The 15,765-nt window shown below is 53.9% G+C and overlaps 1 protein-coding gene across 1 annotated transcript in view; it reads right to left on the bottom strand.

The window, feature by feature from the left end:
- PLOD1 (procollagen-lysine,2-oxoglutarate 5-dioxygenase 1) overlaps positions 1-15,765 on the bottom strand; it is a 31,485-nt gene that overhangs the window by 3,259 nt on the left and 12,461 nt on the right. The window contains exons 8-18 of the mRNA XM_032760899.2: positions 15,375-15,472; positions 14,444-14,545; positions 13,740-13,871; positions 11,655-11,776; positions 8,454-8,558; positions 7,797-7,922; positions 7,308-7,449; positions 6,496-6,609; positions 5,773-5,838; positions 5,010-5,114; positions 1,222-1,368 (exon numbers count right to left, since the gene is read on the bottom strand). Coding sequence (XP_032616790.1) covers positions 1,222-1,368; positions 5,010-5,114; positions 5,773-5,838; positions 6,496-6,609; positions 7,308-7,449; positions 7,797-7,922; positions 8,454-8,558; positions 11,655-11,776; positions 13,740-13,871; positions 14,444-14,545; positions 15,375-15,472 — 1,259 coding nt within the window. The remainder of the gene's footprint in view (positions 1-1,221; positions 1,369-5,009; positions 5,115-5,772; positions 5,839-6,495; positions 6,610-7,307; positions 7,450-7,796; positions 7,923-8,453; positions 8,559-11,654; positions 11,777-13,739; positions 13,872-14,443; positions 14,546-15,374; positions 15,473-15,765) is intronic.

The raw sequence follows: 15,765 nt of genomic DNA, 5'->3' as shown, positions 1-15,765 counted from the left end.
TGAGGACTGGAGAAAGCCAAGGTGGCAGTGGACAGACACATGAGTGACAGCACTGGAAAGAATTGTGAGAATTAACTGAAGCCAGCCAGGTAATTGTTTCCAGGGAACCACGGTAAGCATTCAAGGGATGAATGACAGCTGTCAGTAACAGGAGTTCAGGGTTTTCCTCACTATTGGAAGAAGGCTGCTTCGGACGAAGCGGGGCCCAGGCGTGGGGCACAGGCTTGTGGCTAGGGAGGGAGTGGGCACGCTGGCCGGCTTAGGCGGGCAGGGGTGCTTTTTTGGTGGGCTGGTATAGGAGCCACTGAGGCAGGGTTAATGACAAGGAAGAAAGATTCAAAAGGGCTGACATCGGCCAGGCACGGTGGCTCATGCCTGTAATCCCAGCACTTTTGGAGGCAGAGGTGGGCAGATTACTTGAGGTCAGGAGTTCGAGACCAGCCTGGCCAACATGGTGAAACCCTGTCTCTACAAAAAATACAAAAATTAGCCAGGCGTGGTGGCGCATGCCTGTAATCCCAGCTACTCATGAGGCTGAGTGAGACTCCAGCTCAGGCTAGAGGCCAACTGGCAGGCCCTAGATGCCCACCCCATCACCCTGTCTTCCCACACACTACTAGATGGAAGGGGTGTGTGTGATGAGACCTCACTCCTGCCTGGGGACCAAATATCCAGGCCTCTCCCATAAGCTGGGATGCTCCTCCACCCCTACTCCAACCCAACCCGTTCCCCAGCCCCTCCCCTTGCCAGACTCTCCAGCCCCCACCCACCCCTGGCCCTTCCACCCAAGCCCCCCACTCCACCCTACTCCTCCCACCCCACTCCACCCTACCCTCCCACTCCTGCCCCACACTGGCCTCCACCTCCCCACCAACTCTTGCCCCTTCCAGTCTCTCCACTCCCTCACCCCTGCCCCCCTCGCCCCTCCAGGCTTTCCACCCCCACTCACCCCTGCCCCTCCCAGGCCCCCTACTCCTCCCCACCCCTCCCAGCTTCTCCACCACTTCCCACCCCACCCCTGCTCTTCTCAACCCCATCCCCACCTCTCAGTACCTCCACCTCATGCCCCACCCTTGCTCCTCCCACACTCCCCACACCCCAACTCCACCTCGGCGCCTCCCAGCTTCTCCACCTCCCACCCTACCCCCACCAGTCCCAGCCACTCCACTGACACCCCACCCAACCGTCCCCGAATCCTGGCTATGCCCCAGGCTTGCCCACCCTGGTGTAGTAGCCGGGATAGAGCTTCTCCGTCATGGGCGCAATGTACTCCAGCAGGAATTTGTGCCACTCCCGCTCAAAGCCGATCTGGTTCATGTGGATGTCAATAGTCGGCACGTTCTCGTAGCCACCCTGGATGCGGCTGTCCTGGAGGTGACCGAGGCGAATATTTAGGCAGAATTCTAGGATGGCCCCCAGGCTCCCACACCCTGGTGCCCAGGCTCTGTCTACTCCCCTCTCCTACACCCGGAAATCTGACCGGACCACGTTATATTGTAAGACAAAACTGAACGGGCTTTGCAGATACAATTAAGGCCCCTAATCATTGACTTTGGGTTAATCAAAAGGGAGATTATCCTGGGGGGGCCTGACCTACTAGGTGAGTCATCTGCAGGAAGACCTTATTTTTTGAAACAGGGTATCCCTCTGTCGCACAGGTCAGAGTGCAGTGGCACAACTTCAGCTCACTGCAGCCTCAACCTTCCAGGCCTAAGTGATCCTCCCACCTCACCCTCCCGTGTAGCTGGGACTACAGGCGCGCACCATCACGCCCAGCTAATTTTATTTTTATTATTTTTATTTTTGTGTGTGTGTGACGGAGTCTCACTCTGTTGCCCAGGCTGGAGTGCAATGGCATCATTTCAGCTCACTGCAACCTTCACTGCCTGAGTTCAAGCGATTCTTCTGCCTCAGCCTCCCAAGTAGCTGGGATTACAGGCGTGCGCCACCATGCCCGGCTAATTTTTTTTTTTTTTGTATTTTTAGTAGAGATGGTGTTTCATCATGTTGGCCAGGCTGGTCTTGAACTCCTGACCTCAGGTGATCCGCCCACCTCTGCCTCCCAAAGTGCTGGGATTACAGGCGTGAGCCACACGTCCAGCCACTAATTTTATTCTTTGTAGAGATGAGGTCTCACTATGTTGCCCAGGCTGGTCTTGAACCCCTGGGCTCAAGCGATCCTCCCGCCTCAGCCTCCCAACGTGTTGGGATTACAGGCATGAACCACTGCGCCTGGCTAAAGGAGGATCTTGAAGAGAGACTCTGTCTCTTGCTGGCCTTGAAGAAGCAAGTTAAGTTCTACAGCTGCAGAGGAATGAATTCCGCAACAACCAAGTGAGTTTGGACTGGAACCCTGGGCCTCAGATGAGACCCCAACCCCAGCTGACACCTCAATGACCCAGCTAAACTGGGCCCAGATTCCTGACCCATAGAAACCAGGAGATAACACACGGGTGTTATTCTGAGCCACGGTCATTTGTTACAGAGAACTGAAAATGTGTTCCAGGGCCAGAGTCAGCTGAGGTCCAAGGTCTGGCCCTGTCACTGGAGCACAAGCATCAGCCAGCCCCCAGAATGCATGGGCTAGTCCAGTTCCCGGCTTCTGGAGATCAGCTCAGCAACCAAAGCATGTGGATTAGGAAGGTAACCAGAAGTTCAAGTTAGTCCAGTTGCCAGGTCAGAGGTTGGCACACAGGTCCAGGGTCTCAAGTGCCTTTAAAAATGGTGCCTTAAACTGGGGAACACACATTTCTATTAAACAACTTAGAAAACGAGGCCAGGCACGGTGACTCACGCCTGTAATCCCAGCACTTTGGGAGGCCGAGGTGGGTGGATCACCGGAGGTCAGAAGTTTGAGACCAGCCTCACCAACATGGTGAAACCCCTGTCTCTACTAAAAATACAAAAACTAGCCGGGCATAGTGGTGGGTACCTGTAATCCTAGCTACTCAGGAGGCTGAGGCAGGAGAATCACTTGAACCCAGGAGGTGGATGTTGCAGTGAGCTGAGATGGTGCCATTGCACTCCACCTGGGTGACAAGCAAAACTTCCTCTCAAAAAAAAAAATTAGGCATGGTGGCCAGCACCTGTAATCCCAGCTACTTGGGAAGCTGAGGCAGGAGAATCACTTGAACTCAGGAGGCAGAGATTGCAGTGAGCCGAGATCGCACCACTGTACTCCAGCCTGGGTGACAGAGCGAGGCTCCATTTCTCTCACACACACACACACACACACACACACACACACACGCATGCACAAAAAAAAAACAACAAAAAAAAACACGTAGAAAATGGGCTGGGGGGGAGCCGGTTGCGGTCGCTCACGCCTGTAATCCCACCACTTTGGGAGGCTGAGGCGGGCAGATCACCACATGAGGTCAGGAGTTCGAGACCAGCCTGACCAACATGGTGAAACTTGTCTCTACTAAAAATATAAAAATTAGCTGGGCATGGTGGCAGGCACCTGTAATCCCAGCTACTCGGGAGGCTGAGGCAAGAGAACTGCTTGAACCTGGGAGGTGGAGGTTGCAGTGAGCCGAGATGGTGCCACTGCACTCCAGCCTGGGCGACAAAGCAAGACTCCATCTCAAAAAAAAAAAAAGAAAAAAGAAAATGAGAGGTGGGTTGGGGCTTGAAGTACATAGGAGATATGAATGTTATAAAACTGTTGGGAAACGAAAAATTCCTTTCTGAAGTTTCTCTTCTGTGAAAGGGATGAGGGCAGAGTTTGCTTACTAGGTAATGTTGCCTTTAAGTACAGTGGTGTATTTTTATTCAAGATTGTGCTCTTTTATCAAAATCCTATGGAAATAAATGTTCTGGGATAATTAAAATAAAAAAATAAAAATAAAAGTAAAGGCGCCTTAGGCCAGACGTGGTGGCTCACGTCTGTATTCCCAGCAATTTGGGAGGCCAAGGCAGGCAGCTTACATGAGGCCAGGAGTTCAAGACCAGCCCGGCCAACATGGTGAAATCCAGTCTGTACTAAAAATACAAAAATTAGCTAGGGATGGTGGCACACGCCTGTAGTCCCAGCTATTGGGGAGGCTGAGGCAAGAAAACTGCTCAAACTTGGGAAAGGAAGGTTGCAGTGAGCTGAGATCATGCCACTGCACTCCAGCCTAGGTGACAGAGCGAGACACTGCCTCAAAAAAAAAAAAAAAAAAAAAATTTACACACACACACACACACACACACACACGAAATTAAATAAATAAAGAAAGAATACAAAGCTTAGCTGGGCATGGTGGCACACGTCTATAATCCCAGCTACTCAGCAAGCTGAGGCATGAGAATCTCTTGAACCTGGGAGGCAGAGGTTGCAATGAGCCAAGATTGCGCCACTGCACTCCAGCCTGGGCGACAGAGTGAGACTCGGTCTCTAAATAAATAAAATAATTAAAATAAATAAAATGAAATTGTGCCTGGTTCACAACCAGCCTGGGCAACGCAGCCAGACCCCGTCTCTATTATTTAAAAAACAAACAAACAAACAAACAAAAATATATATATATATGAAAAGATAAAGAAAAAAATGGTGCCTGAACTTTCCAGGACAGGAACAGGTGTTGGGATTCTCACGGAGAGAACACAGGGCCTCGCACCCTCAGCAGGCCACCTGCTCCTGCTGTCTGATGAACTTGGACCCGACAGCCCTTCCTAATGCCCCTCATCCCACCTTGGCCCTTTCCTCCCCAGTTCCTCCTGGGGGAAGTCTAGGGAACCAAGCTAAGCCATTCCAATAGCAAACCAGGAACTGAAAACCTAGTCGCTTACGGTCAAGGCAACTCAAAGCCACACGGTGGCAATAGCAGCTTAGGGACCAAACTCCACCTCAGGTTTCTCAATGCCTCTACTCCTAACTGCCTGCAGACACCCATGCCAGCACCCCTATGTCAAGAGTCCCAGAAAGGGTGGCTAGGTCAGCTTGCCAGAAGACCCCAGACAGTCAGCAGCACTGATGGAGAGGCAGCCTCCCCGCGACCCCAGCCCAGGCATCAGGGTCCCACCTTGTTGTCACCCAGAGACCACTGGCCAAAGTGCTCCATCTCCTCCACCAGCTCATCACAGGCCACCTCCGTGAAGATGGGAAACCAATAGACATCCGGGCAGGGCTGGGGAGGGCAGGGACTCAGTCAAGGGGGTCCACAGTGGCACCACGGAATCCTCCTCCCTCTTCAGGGCCACACACCCAAGCCAGGGAGCCCTCCCAGTGTCCCCAGGGAGCAGGGCCTTGTCAATCCTGGAGAGACTGAGTGGGTCCCTAAAGGGAGAAGGAGGCAGAGCCCAGAGACAGACTTTCCCAGCCGAGGTCACAGAGCTACCAGCGCCAAGGTCAGAGAGAAACATGGGCACAGAGGGAGGGAGGGGGCAAAGGCCCCAGGCTCGGGGGAAGCAGACATTAGTGAGTGGAGAGAAGCAGCCACTCCCCGCACTGGTCCAGGCATGGGGGGCCACAGTGGCCATCACATCCAGGATGTTTTCCTGCTTCCTGCCTGGGCCAGGGACAGAGGCCCTGCAGACCCCCACAGCCTCCAGCAGGAAAGTGCCAACAGGTGGAGGGGCCATCCTGACGCCCCCACTCCCATCCCGCCGCCCCGCCACTCCCATCCCGCCGCCCCCCACTCCTATCCCGCCGCCCCCCAACTCCCATCCCGCCATCCCCCGCTCCCATCCTGCTGTCCCCTACTCCCCAGGGCAAGCAGTTTCCCTTCTGTGCCCTGTCTCCTGCAGCAGGCAAGGCTGGTCCAAGACGGTGTCCATGGCTCTTACCGTCTCCACCAGCTTCCCTGCCAGGGCCTTGGTGTAGTTCTGGTGGATGTACTTCTCCTTCCAGTCCTGTGGGGAGTGGGAAGCAGGCTAGGGTCCTCACTATTGGCTGAACTGCATGGGATGCTCTGAGCAGACCCCTCAAAGTGGGAGTGAAGGTGTACATGCCTGACGGAGGCAGGTGTTCACCTGCGCCCACTGGGTGCGTGTGTGTTGTCTAGGTGCACAGGTGTGCCCATAGGAGGTGGTGTTTGCACATGTATGTACATGTGTGTGCTTGTGTGTACATGTCTGTGTGCAGGCATGTGCTTACACCCATCAGCTGCGAGCTCCCAACGTCTAGAAACAGTCACAACTGTCTCCCCTTCTGATCATCACAACACCCTCATGGGTAAGACAGGCTGGGACAGTATACCCATTTTGGAGCTAAGTTAACTAAGGTCCCCAAAGCTAAAAGGCTCAACTAAGTCCCAGATGATGGCAGACCTAGGCCACAAGCCCAGGCCTCTGAGTCCTGGTCCCTCCTCCAATAGATGGTGTTGCCTCTCTGGAAACCCTTCTCTCCCTACCCAAATCCTGCCCTATAGCCTCCTGGGGTGAAGGGAGGGTGGCAGGTGGCCCACAGGGGTCCTGGCTGTTGTAAGGCTCTGAGAGGGAAGTCCCTCAGACTGCAGGATCACTGGGCCCCTTCTGCTCCCAGCCCCAATGTGCCCACCCTGGCCTCACCTCGGGGTTGCTGAACACCTCCCAGAGGTCGTTGTGCAGGTGGGTGGTGCGGTAGCTGTCCAGGGAGAGCAGGTGGCCAAGGGTGTGCCGGTTGGTCAGGAACATGAACACATCCTGGGGAGGACAGGCTCGGTGAAAGAGGCGCTCCCCCATCCCTTCCCTGCCCTCACCCCTCCCCTGCACGCTCCCAGACGGGCAACAGTGCAGCTTCCTCTGCCCGCCGAACTGAAGTTCCCAAGATGAGAGACCAAGTGCAGTCACCCCTGTGTCCCCAGGGCCCAGACCAGGCCTGACACTGAGAATGCGATCAGGGAAGTCTTCCCAGAGGACTGAACACAGAATGAAAGAAAAAATGCATAAAAGAAAAGGGGCGTGTTCTGGTCCTGAAATGTTGGTCACAGGGGAAAACTTCATCTTGCTGCACGTTTAAAAAAAAAAAAAAAAAAAGTCACAAAAATATATGGGGCAGGGCGCAGAGACAGGGTGAGGTGTCTCTCGGGCACATCACTTGAAGTACCTTTAGGTGGAAAGTTTCATTTTCTTTGGGCTATGCCAAAAATGTAAATAAAATAGATGTTATAAAAACCAGGTCAGCTAAAATGGTCTCTGCAGACCCCTGAGGACCAGCCCTTGTGCCCGATGGCCCCCATTCCTCCAGCAGGCCCTAGTGGCTTCCGAGATGCCCTGCTGGAATCTCTGGAGCTCCCAGGCCTATGGTGACAAGGTGGCCCGCCATGAGGGTCAGAGCTGGAGGCCCACCTTCCCGCCTGCCCCATCCAGAGGGCGTCCTGTGCCGCCCGCTCCTGGCTGACCTGCTGCCGGACATTGGCACAGAAGGCCATATCGGGGTCCAGCTTGCTGTGGTGGAAGAGATCTGGGGACTGCAGCTCACCCCGCAGGGCACTGCCCTTGATCAAGTAGATGTTTGAAATATAGGGCACATTCCAGACGCCACTGTGGGAGAGACAGAAAGAGGGTGGGGGTCAGAGGCTGGTGGTGGGGAAGGTGGAGGGGGTCACAGGGTGGTGGTGGGGAGTCATAGGCTGGAATCTGGGCTGTGAGAAGGGGAAGTCATAGGCTGGGGGGGTCACAATTGTGCTGATTTGATTCCCCCGCCCTGGCCACATGGGCCTATTTGTCAGGAAGTCCTTCTGTGTGTCTAACTGAAGTCTTCCTTGCTTCAGGTTCAACAGGAATTTGGGGGTAACAAGAACGGGAATACTAGGGAGGGAGCCCCACAAGCCCAGGCAGAAGCCAGATGAAGGTGTTTCCCCACCCACCCTCACCCTGCAGGTACTCACACACGCCGCCCCTGCACAATGTCCACGTAGTCCTCAGAACGGGCATAGTAGCCATCTGCACTGAGAGCCCCCCAGAAGTTCGACCACAGCCTCCCATGCCGGGTCATCAGCGGGGCGATGACGTTCCTGAGGAAGGGAGCACCTCAGTGGGAGGTCGCTGCCCACTGGGAGTGGCAGATAGCACTCACCAGGGATGGGGGGAGGTAGGTGCCCCTCAACCTGCACACAGGGATCCCCAAGCACCTCACTGGGACAGGCAGTGCCTTGGCCGGGGTGTCAGGGGTTTGGCTCTTCTGGTACCTGCTCCCTCCCATGGGGCAGCCAGGAGCAGACAGGGCAGGACACCTTCTCTATCAGAACCTGGGAATTCAGGCTGGGGATCCACAACTCTGGGTAATAGGTGAGGCCAAGGAGGAGGAGGAAGAGGAGGAGGAGAAAGAGGACCAGGAAGACGAGGAGGAGGAGGAGGAAAAAGGAGGAAGAGGAGGAGGAGAAAGAGGAGGAGGAAGATGAGGAGGAGAAACAGGAGCAGGAGGAGGAAAAAGAGGAGGAAGAGGAGGTGGACGAGGAGGAGGAGGAGGAGGAAGGCAAGGAGGGCTCCCACCCTGGGACCAGGCCAATCCTGAGCAGTGCTGGGCGCAGACGGAGCAGCCTCACTTGTTCTGTTGGATCAGCAGCCGCAGGCTGTTGGGCTCGGTCAGGGCCACATCAGCATCCACGCTGAAGTAGTAGGTGCAGCTGCGGTCCTGCCGGCACAGGTCTCTGCAAGGAGGAGGACACAGGGTCAGTACACCTGATCCTGGAGCTACTGGTGGCTGCTCACATCTGTGACCACAGTCTGGCTTCACCACGTATCAGCCAAGGCGCTTTAGAGAGGTCACACCAGCAGCCTCAAAGGTTCCTCCCAACTCTGAGTCCCAAACCCCTGGACTGCTGGGCTCTCACCCAAGGCCCAGAGGTTGGCAACTGGTATCAAGTGCCCTGAAAATCCTGGTACTGGGAAGAACACAGGCCACAGGTGTCTACATGGCCCAGGGTGGGGAGTAAGCTGGGGCTGCCTTTCTGAAATGCTATTTGGTAACTTGTACCAAAAGCCTTAAAAATCAGTGTTACTTTTGTTTATCTGGTACAGGACTCAGCAAACGAGGGTCTGTGAGTCAAACTCTGGCCCTGCCTGGTTTTGTACAGCTCATGGGCTAAGAACAGCTTTATGTTTTTCTTTTTTTATTTTTATTTTATTTTTTTGAGAACGAGTCTCACTCTGTTGCCCAGGTTGGAATGCAATGGCACAATCTCAGCTCACTGCAACCTCCACCTCCCAGGTTCAAGCAATTCTCCTGCCTCTGCCTCCCAAGTAGCTGGGATTAGAGGCATCACCACCACGCCAAGCTAATTTTTGTATTTTTAGTAGAGACAGGGTTTTACCATGTTGGCCAGGCTGGTCTCGAACTCCTGACTTCAGGTGATCTGCCCGCCTCGGCCTCCCAAAGTGCTGGGATTACAGGTGCGAGCCACTGCACCCGGCCTTTTTTCCTTTTTTTAGAGATGGGGGTCTCACTGTGTCAGCCAAGCTGGAATGCACAATCATAGCTCACTGCAGCCTCAACTTCCCCAGCTCAAGCAATCCTTGGCCTCCCAAAGTGCTGGGATTACAGCCACTGCACTTGGCTGATTTTATGTTTTTAAGTGGTTTCAAGAAAAAAAAAATCAGCCGGGCGTGGTGGCTCACGCCTGTAATCCCAGCACTTTGGGAGGCCGAGGCGGGTGGATCACGAGGTCAGGAGATCGAGACCATCCTGGCTAACACGGTGAAACCTCGTCTCTACTAAAAATACAAAAAATTAGCTGGGCGTGGTGGCGGGCACCTGTAGTCCCAGCTACTCAGGAGGATGAGACAGGAGAATGGTGTGAACCTGGGAGGCAGAGCTTGCAGTGAGCCAATATTGCACCATTGCACTCCAGCCTGGGTGACAGAGTGAGACTTCATCTCAAAAAAAAAAAAAAAGGAAAAAAAATCAAAAGAAGAAGATGTAAAAATTATGTGAAGGTCATCACCAGGTGCAGTGGCTCATGCCTGTAATCCCAGCACTCTGGGAGGCTGAGATGGGAGGATAACTTCAAGCCAGGAGTTTGAGACCAGCCTGGGCAACATAGCAAGATCCTGTCTCCACAAAAAATAAAAACAAATAAATTAACTAGGCGCAGTGGCTCACACCTGTAATCCCAGCACTTAGGGAGGCCAAGGAGGGCAGATCACTTGAGGTCAGGAGCTTGAGACAGGCCTGGACAACATGGTGAAACCTCGTCTCTACTAAAAATACAAAAATTAGCCAGGTGTGGGCCGGGCACGGTGGCTCACGCTTGTAATCCCAGCACTTTGGGAGGCCGAGGCGGGCGGATCACGAGGTCAGGAGATCGAGACCACGGTGAAACCCCGTCTCTACTAAAAATATAAAAAAAAAATTAGCCGGGCGTGGTGGTGGGCGCCTGTAGTCCCAGCTACTCGGAGAGGCTGAGGCAGGAGAATGGCGTGAACCCGGGAGGCGGAGCTTGCAGTGAGCCGAGACTGCGCCACTGCACTCCAGCCTGGGTGACAGAGCGAGACTCCGTCTCAAAAAAAAAAAAAAAAAAAAAAAAAAATTAGCCAGGTGTGGTGGCAAGCACCTGTAATCCCATCTACTCGAGAGGCTGAGGCAAGAGAGGCTTGAACCTGGGACGGGGAGGTTGAAGTGAGCCGAGATCGCGCCACTGCACTCTAGCCTGAGTGACAGAGTGAGACTCAGTCTCTAAATAAATAAATAAATATTTAAAAATTAACTGAATGTGATGGCACATGCCTGTAGTCCCAGCTTCTTGGGGGGCTGAGGCAGGAGGATCACTTGAACCCAGGGGTTTGAGGCTACAGTAAGCTATGATCCTGCCACTGCACTCCAGCCTGTATGACAAGAGTAACACCAAGTCTCAAAAAAATAAAATAAAATAAATGACATGAAAGTCAAATTTCAGTGTCCATAAATGAAATTTTGCTGGAATGCAGCCTCACTCATTCACTTATGTATTATTTGTGGCTGCTTCTGTGCTACTAGGGCAGAGTTGAGGGTTGTAACAGAGGTGGCAGAGCCAATTTGCAAAGATTTATGATCTAATCCTTACCAGGAAGTCTGCCAATCTTTGATCTGGACTGTCCGACTCTTCTACAATTAACACAAGTTACTTCTTTCTTTGTTTTTGTTTTGCTTTATGAGACAAGGTCTCGCTCTGTTTCCCAGGCTGGAACACAGTGGCACAATCATAGCAAATGCAACCTCAACCTCCCGGGCTCAAGAAGTCCTCCTGCCTCAGCTTCTTCAGTAGCTGGAACCCCAGGTTCAAGCCACCACACTTGGCTATTTTTTTTTATTTTTGAAGAGACAGGGTCTCACTATGTTGCCCAGGCTGCTCTCGAACTCCTGGCCTCAAGTGATCCTTCAGCTTTGGCCTCTCAAAGTGCAGGGATTATAGGCATGAGCCACTGCTCTCGGCCTTTTTTTTTTTTTAATAATAAAGCAAAACATTCGAGGTTGGCTCCCTAATTGTCAGCCTTTGTCTACTTCTGCCCCCAGTCCTTCCTCTTTCTCTGATTTGCTTCCTGAACCCAAATAACATGGCTCAGCCCTGCTCAGGAGCCCTGGGGGTTGGCAGGACAGAGGCTATTTCCCCATTTGACAGATGGAAACTCCAAGGCCCAGAAAGGGGCAGGAACTTGCTAGAGCACACACAGCCTTCTGAACTCCTGTCACTCAGCCTGCTGCTCCTTACCACAGCCACAGCTCCCCTACCCGCCACTGTCAGTGGAGAGTACTGTGGCCCACAACTCACGCGCCCATGTTCCTGGCGTCTGCATTCGCCATCCGCACCTCGGGGCCCACCAGCTTCACGGACTGGTACTCGCTGCCATGCTCTGCCAGGAACTCTTCCACCTGAGCCTTGTGGTGCTGCTCCTGGGGTTGGGGATGGGGGGGTGAGGAGGAGGACACAGCTTCCACCCAGGGACTGCAGCACCTCCTGTCACTGCCAGGCTGTGCCCCTTCATCTCTGGCACCCCTGGCCATCTGCTTTCCTGTCTCCAGACCTTTGCCCATGCCAGCCCTGTGCCAGGAACACCCTTCCCTGGCCATCCTTTGCCCATTCTCCTCTGACCAGGCCAGGCCTCCTAAGAGCCTCTGTCATCAGGATAGAGCCCCGCCACCACGCTTAGGATCCCACATCCAGAGACGTTGCTGATTCCTGGGTGTGGCCCAGAGATCCGCTTTGTTACAAAATGTGCCAGGTGATCCTCGACTTCGCTTTGAAAAACAACAGTCCAGGCTGGGCGCAGTGGCTCATGCCTGTCTTCCCAGCACTTTGGGAGGCCGAGGCAAGTAGATCACAAGGTCAGGAGTTCAAGACTAGCCTGGCCAAGATGGTGAAACCACATCTCTACTAAAAATACAAAAATTAGCCAGGTGTGGTGGTGGGCACTTGTAATTCCAGCTACTCGGGAGGCTGAGGCAGAGAACTGCTTGAATCCAGGAGGTGGAGGTTGCAGAGGCAGAGAACTGCTTGAACTCAGGAGGCGGAGGTTGCAGTGAGCCAAGATCATGCCATTGCACTCTAGCCTGGGAGACACAGTGAGACTCCATCTCAAAAAAAAAAAAAGGAAAAACAACAGTCCAGCTGGTTGCGGTGGCTCATGGCTGTAATCCCAGCACTTTGGCAGGCCGAGGCAGGCAGATCACGAGGTCAGAAGATCGAGACCATCCTGGCCAACATGGTGAAACCCCATCTCTACTAAAATACAAAAAATTAGCCAGGCGTGGTGGCAGGTGCCTGTAATCCCAGCTACTCGGGAGGCTGAGGCAGGAGAATGGCTTGAACCCGGGAGGCAGAGGTTGCAGTGAGCTGAGATCATGCCATTGCACTCCAGCCTGGGCAACAGAGCGAGACTCTGTCTCAAAAAAAAAAAAAAAATACAAAAAGTTAGCCAGTTGTGATGGTGCATGTCTGTAGTCCCAGTTACTTGGGAGACTGAGGCAGAAGAATCGCTTAAACCCAAGAGGCAGAGGTTGCAGTGAGCCGAGATCGTGCCACTGCACTCCAGCCTGGGTGACACAGCGAGACTCTGTCTCAAAAAAAAAAAAAAAAAGAAAACCAGTTTGACTGCCACCAGGTACAATTAGGAAGGGTTAACAGGGACAGGGATGGAAGTGAAGATGACAACAGTTAGAAGCATCTAGATGCGTCCTGTGCACCAGGCACCTTTCACGAACTTCGCATGTCAACTTGTTTAGCCCTTGCAGCAATTCTGTGTGATTGGACAATTATTATCCCTATATTATTTTATTTATTTATTTAATTTTTTTTTTGAGACAGAGTTTTGCTCTTGTTGCCCAGGCTGGAGTGCAATGGCGCAATCTTGGCTCACTGCAACCTCTGCCTCCCAGGTTCAAGCGATTCTCCTGCCTCAGCCTCCTGAGTAGCTGGGATTACAGGCATCTGCCACCACACCCGGCTTAATTTTGTATTTTTAGTAGAGGCAGGATTTCACCATGTTGGTCAGGCTAGTCTCGAACTCCCAACCTCAGGTGATCCACCCACCTCGGCCTCCCAAACTGCTGGGATTACAGGCATGAGCCACCGTGCCCGACTTTTATCCCTATTTTATAGATGAGCAACAAAAGCACAGAGAGGTTGAGTAATGTGCCCAAGGTCACACAGCCAATAAAAATAGCGGCGTTGGGATTCAAACTCACCCAATCTGACTCCAAAGTCAACTCAGTGATTCGGGGACACAATCCACTGGTGACTGTCATTTGGCCCAGATAAGCTAGATTCGGTGAGACCCTCAGAGGTCTCGGGCTACCTTGTGAAGCTGGGCCCTGGATCTAAGCCACGTGACGACCCCACAGAGTGCCTGTTACTCACGTGGTTGTGGATGAAAAGTCGCATGTGTTTCTGGGGGTAGTGGAGCCGCAGGAGCCGCTGGAAGAACAGGGACACGAACGGCGTGGGCTGTTCGATGAACACGCCGACCAGGACCGTGGGCAGAGCTTCATCCTGCACCAGGGAGGGCGGCATGAGAGTCCAGCAGTGTCCAGCCACAGCACTGCCACTCCACCCCAGGGTGGCCCAAGGGAGCCACAGCCAGAATCAGAAGCATGTAGACTTCCCAAGAAAGGTGCTCGGGCTGGGGAACTCCAGGCAGGGGGTACAGGGGAGCAGGGAAGCAACAGGAGGGTGCCCCGCGGAGGGAGCAGCAGGAGCCCAGGCCTGGAACAAGGACCCAGTTGAGGGCCTGCTGTCAGGAGATCGTGGCTGGAGTGGTGTTCAAGGTGAGTCATAAATGAGGATGAGGTTCATGGGATGGGGAGGGGGCTGCAGGAGAGCCTGAAGGACCAGGCAGAAGAAACCAGAACCTGGATGTCTCAGGGGAAGCTAGAGACATGCAGTCTGAGAGGGCTTCCAGAAGGAGGCACTTGGGTGGCAACCAGGATAGAACCCCAGGCAGGGAGGTGACCCCTTCACTTTCCACCAAAGACAATGGAGTCTATTCCAGGATCACCCATCTCGCCATCTCAGGGGACTCAGCCCCCCATGTCCCTCAGGCACAGGCCTGGGCGCAGCCTCACCTCAATGCCCTTGAGGCTGCGCAAGCCTTCGTCACACACGGTGCAGCCTGTCTCGAAGGTCCAGAAGCGCGGGATGTAGTTGCCCAGGTAGTTCAACTGCAGCTGTCGGGGAGACATGGGGTCACAGAGAAGCTGGCCAGCCCCACCCGCCACAGCCCTGACCCATATCTCCCTGGGCCCCCAGTGGGTCAGCACCATCCAGCCCCCTCCCACTCCCTAAGAGGGTCTTGGAGATAATGGTCCATCCCCAGGAGATCACCAAGCTGCTCTGAGAGAGAGCAGAGGAGGGCTTGGCGCTCTAGTGCTTCTCCAGAGAGCTTGTAAAATGCAGATTCCTGGGTCCCACCCTGCTCAGAGATTCCATCTGAACAGATCCTGGGTGGAGTCAGGAAATTTGCATTTTAGACATATCACATCCTCCTTCCTCTCCCTCATTCCGGCGGTGAAGGACCACACTCAAATATGCTGTGAGCTATAAGCCAGTTCCCCAGGGGCCAGTGAGGTTCATTCTGTCCCCGGCCACAACTGCACCCAGTCCCTTCTGTCACCATGAACGCAGGACATCTGTCCTGCTTATGACTATGTCTTATTGTCCGGTGCAAACATGAAATAAAGGTTTACTGAGTGAATAAGTGACTCTGCCCTGGGGTGACAGAGTGCAGATGGCTCTGGTAGCCCAGCCTAGGCCTGGAAGGGGACGGCAGCCTCCTATGTGTCCTGTGACCAGCGAGAATAGACAGAGTACCACTGACCACCACAGAAGGAAAAGAAGGCACCACGCTGAGCTCAGATGTGAGGACAGAGGCAGTGAGTTGATAGCAGGCCCCAGGTAGGTGGCCCTGGCCCCAGGGAGACACTGTGGGGTCACAGTGAGAATGAAATTGGGGCTCTGGCCCCCTCCCACACTCCCCAGGGGCTGGGGCCCCCCTACCTTGGTTGGCCCGTTGCCATGGATCAGGACCGGGAGGGTGTCATAGGCCAGGTTCCTCGCTCTCACATGGCCCATTTCAAACTTGAGCACGACCTCATCTGGGGGTCAGAAAGCACAGCCCCACCCAGCATCAGACCCAGAGGTCAGGCTCAGGGTCCAACCAGCTGGGCTCAAATCCCAGCTCTGCAGTGAGTAGATTATGTCCTTGGGCAAGTCACTTCTCTCTAAGCCTCAGTTTCCTCATCTATAAAACAGGAATAATCCCTTCTTCATGAGGTGAGGGGGAGGATTTGTGTTGGGCAAGCATGGGGCACCAAGCCTGGCCCATGATGAGCAGAGAATCCATGGCAACCCCTGTACTTGTTGTGGTTACTTACAGCCAGAAGCAGGG

Source organism: Hylobates moloch, unplaced genomic scaffold (assembly GCF_009828535.3).
Source record: "Hylobates moloch isolate HMO894 unplaced genomic scaffold, HMol_V3 SCAFFOLD_9, whole genome shotgun sequence".
Lineage (NCBI taxonomy): Eukaryota > Metazoa > Chordata > Mammalia > Primates > Hylobatidae > Hylobates > Hylobates moloch.
This window is presented reverse-complemented; position numbering and strand designations above follow the sequence as displayed.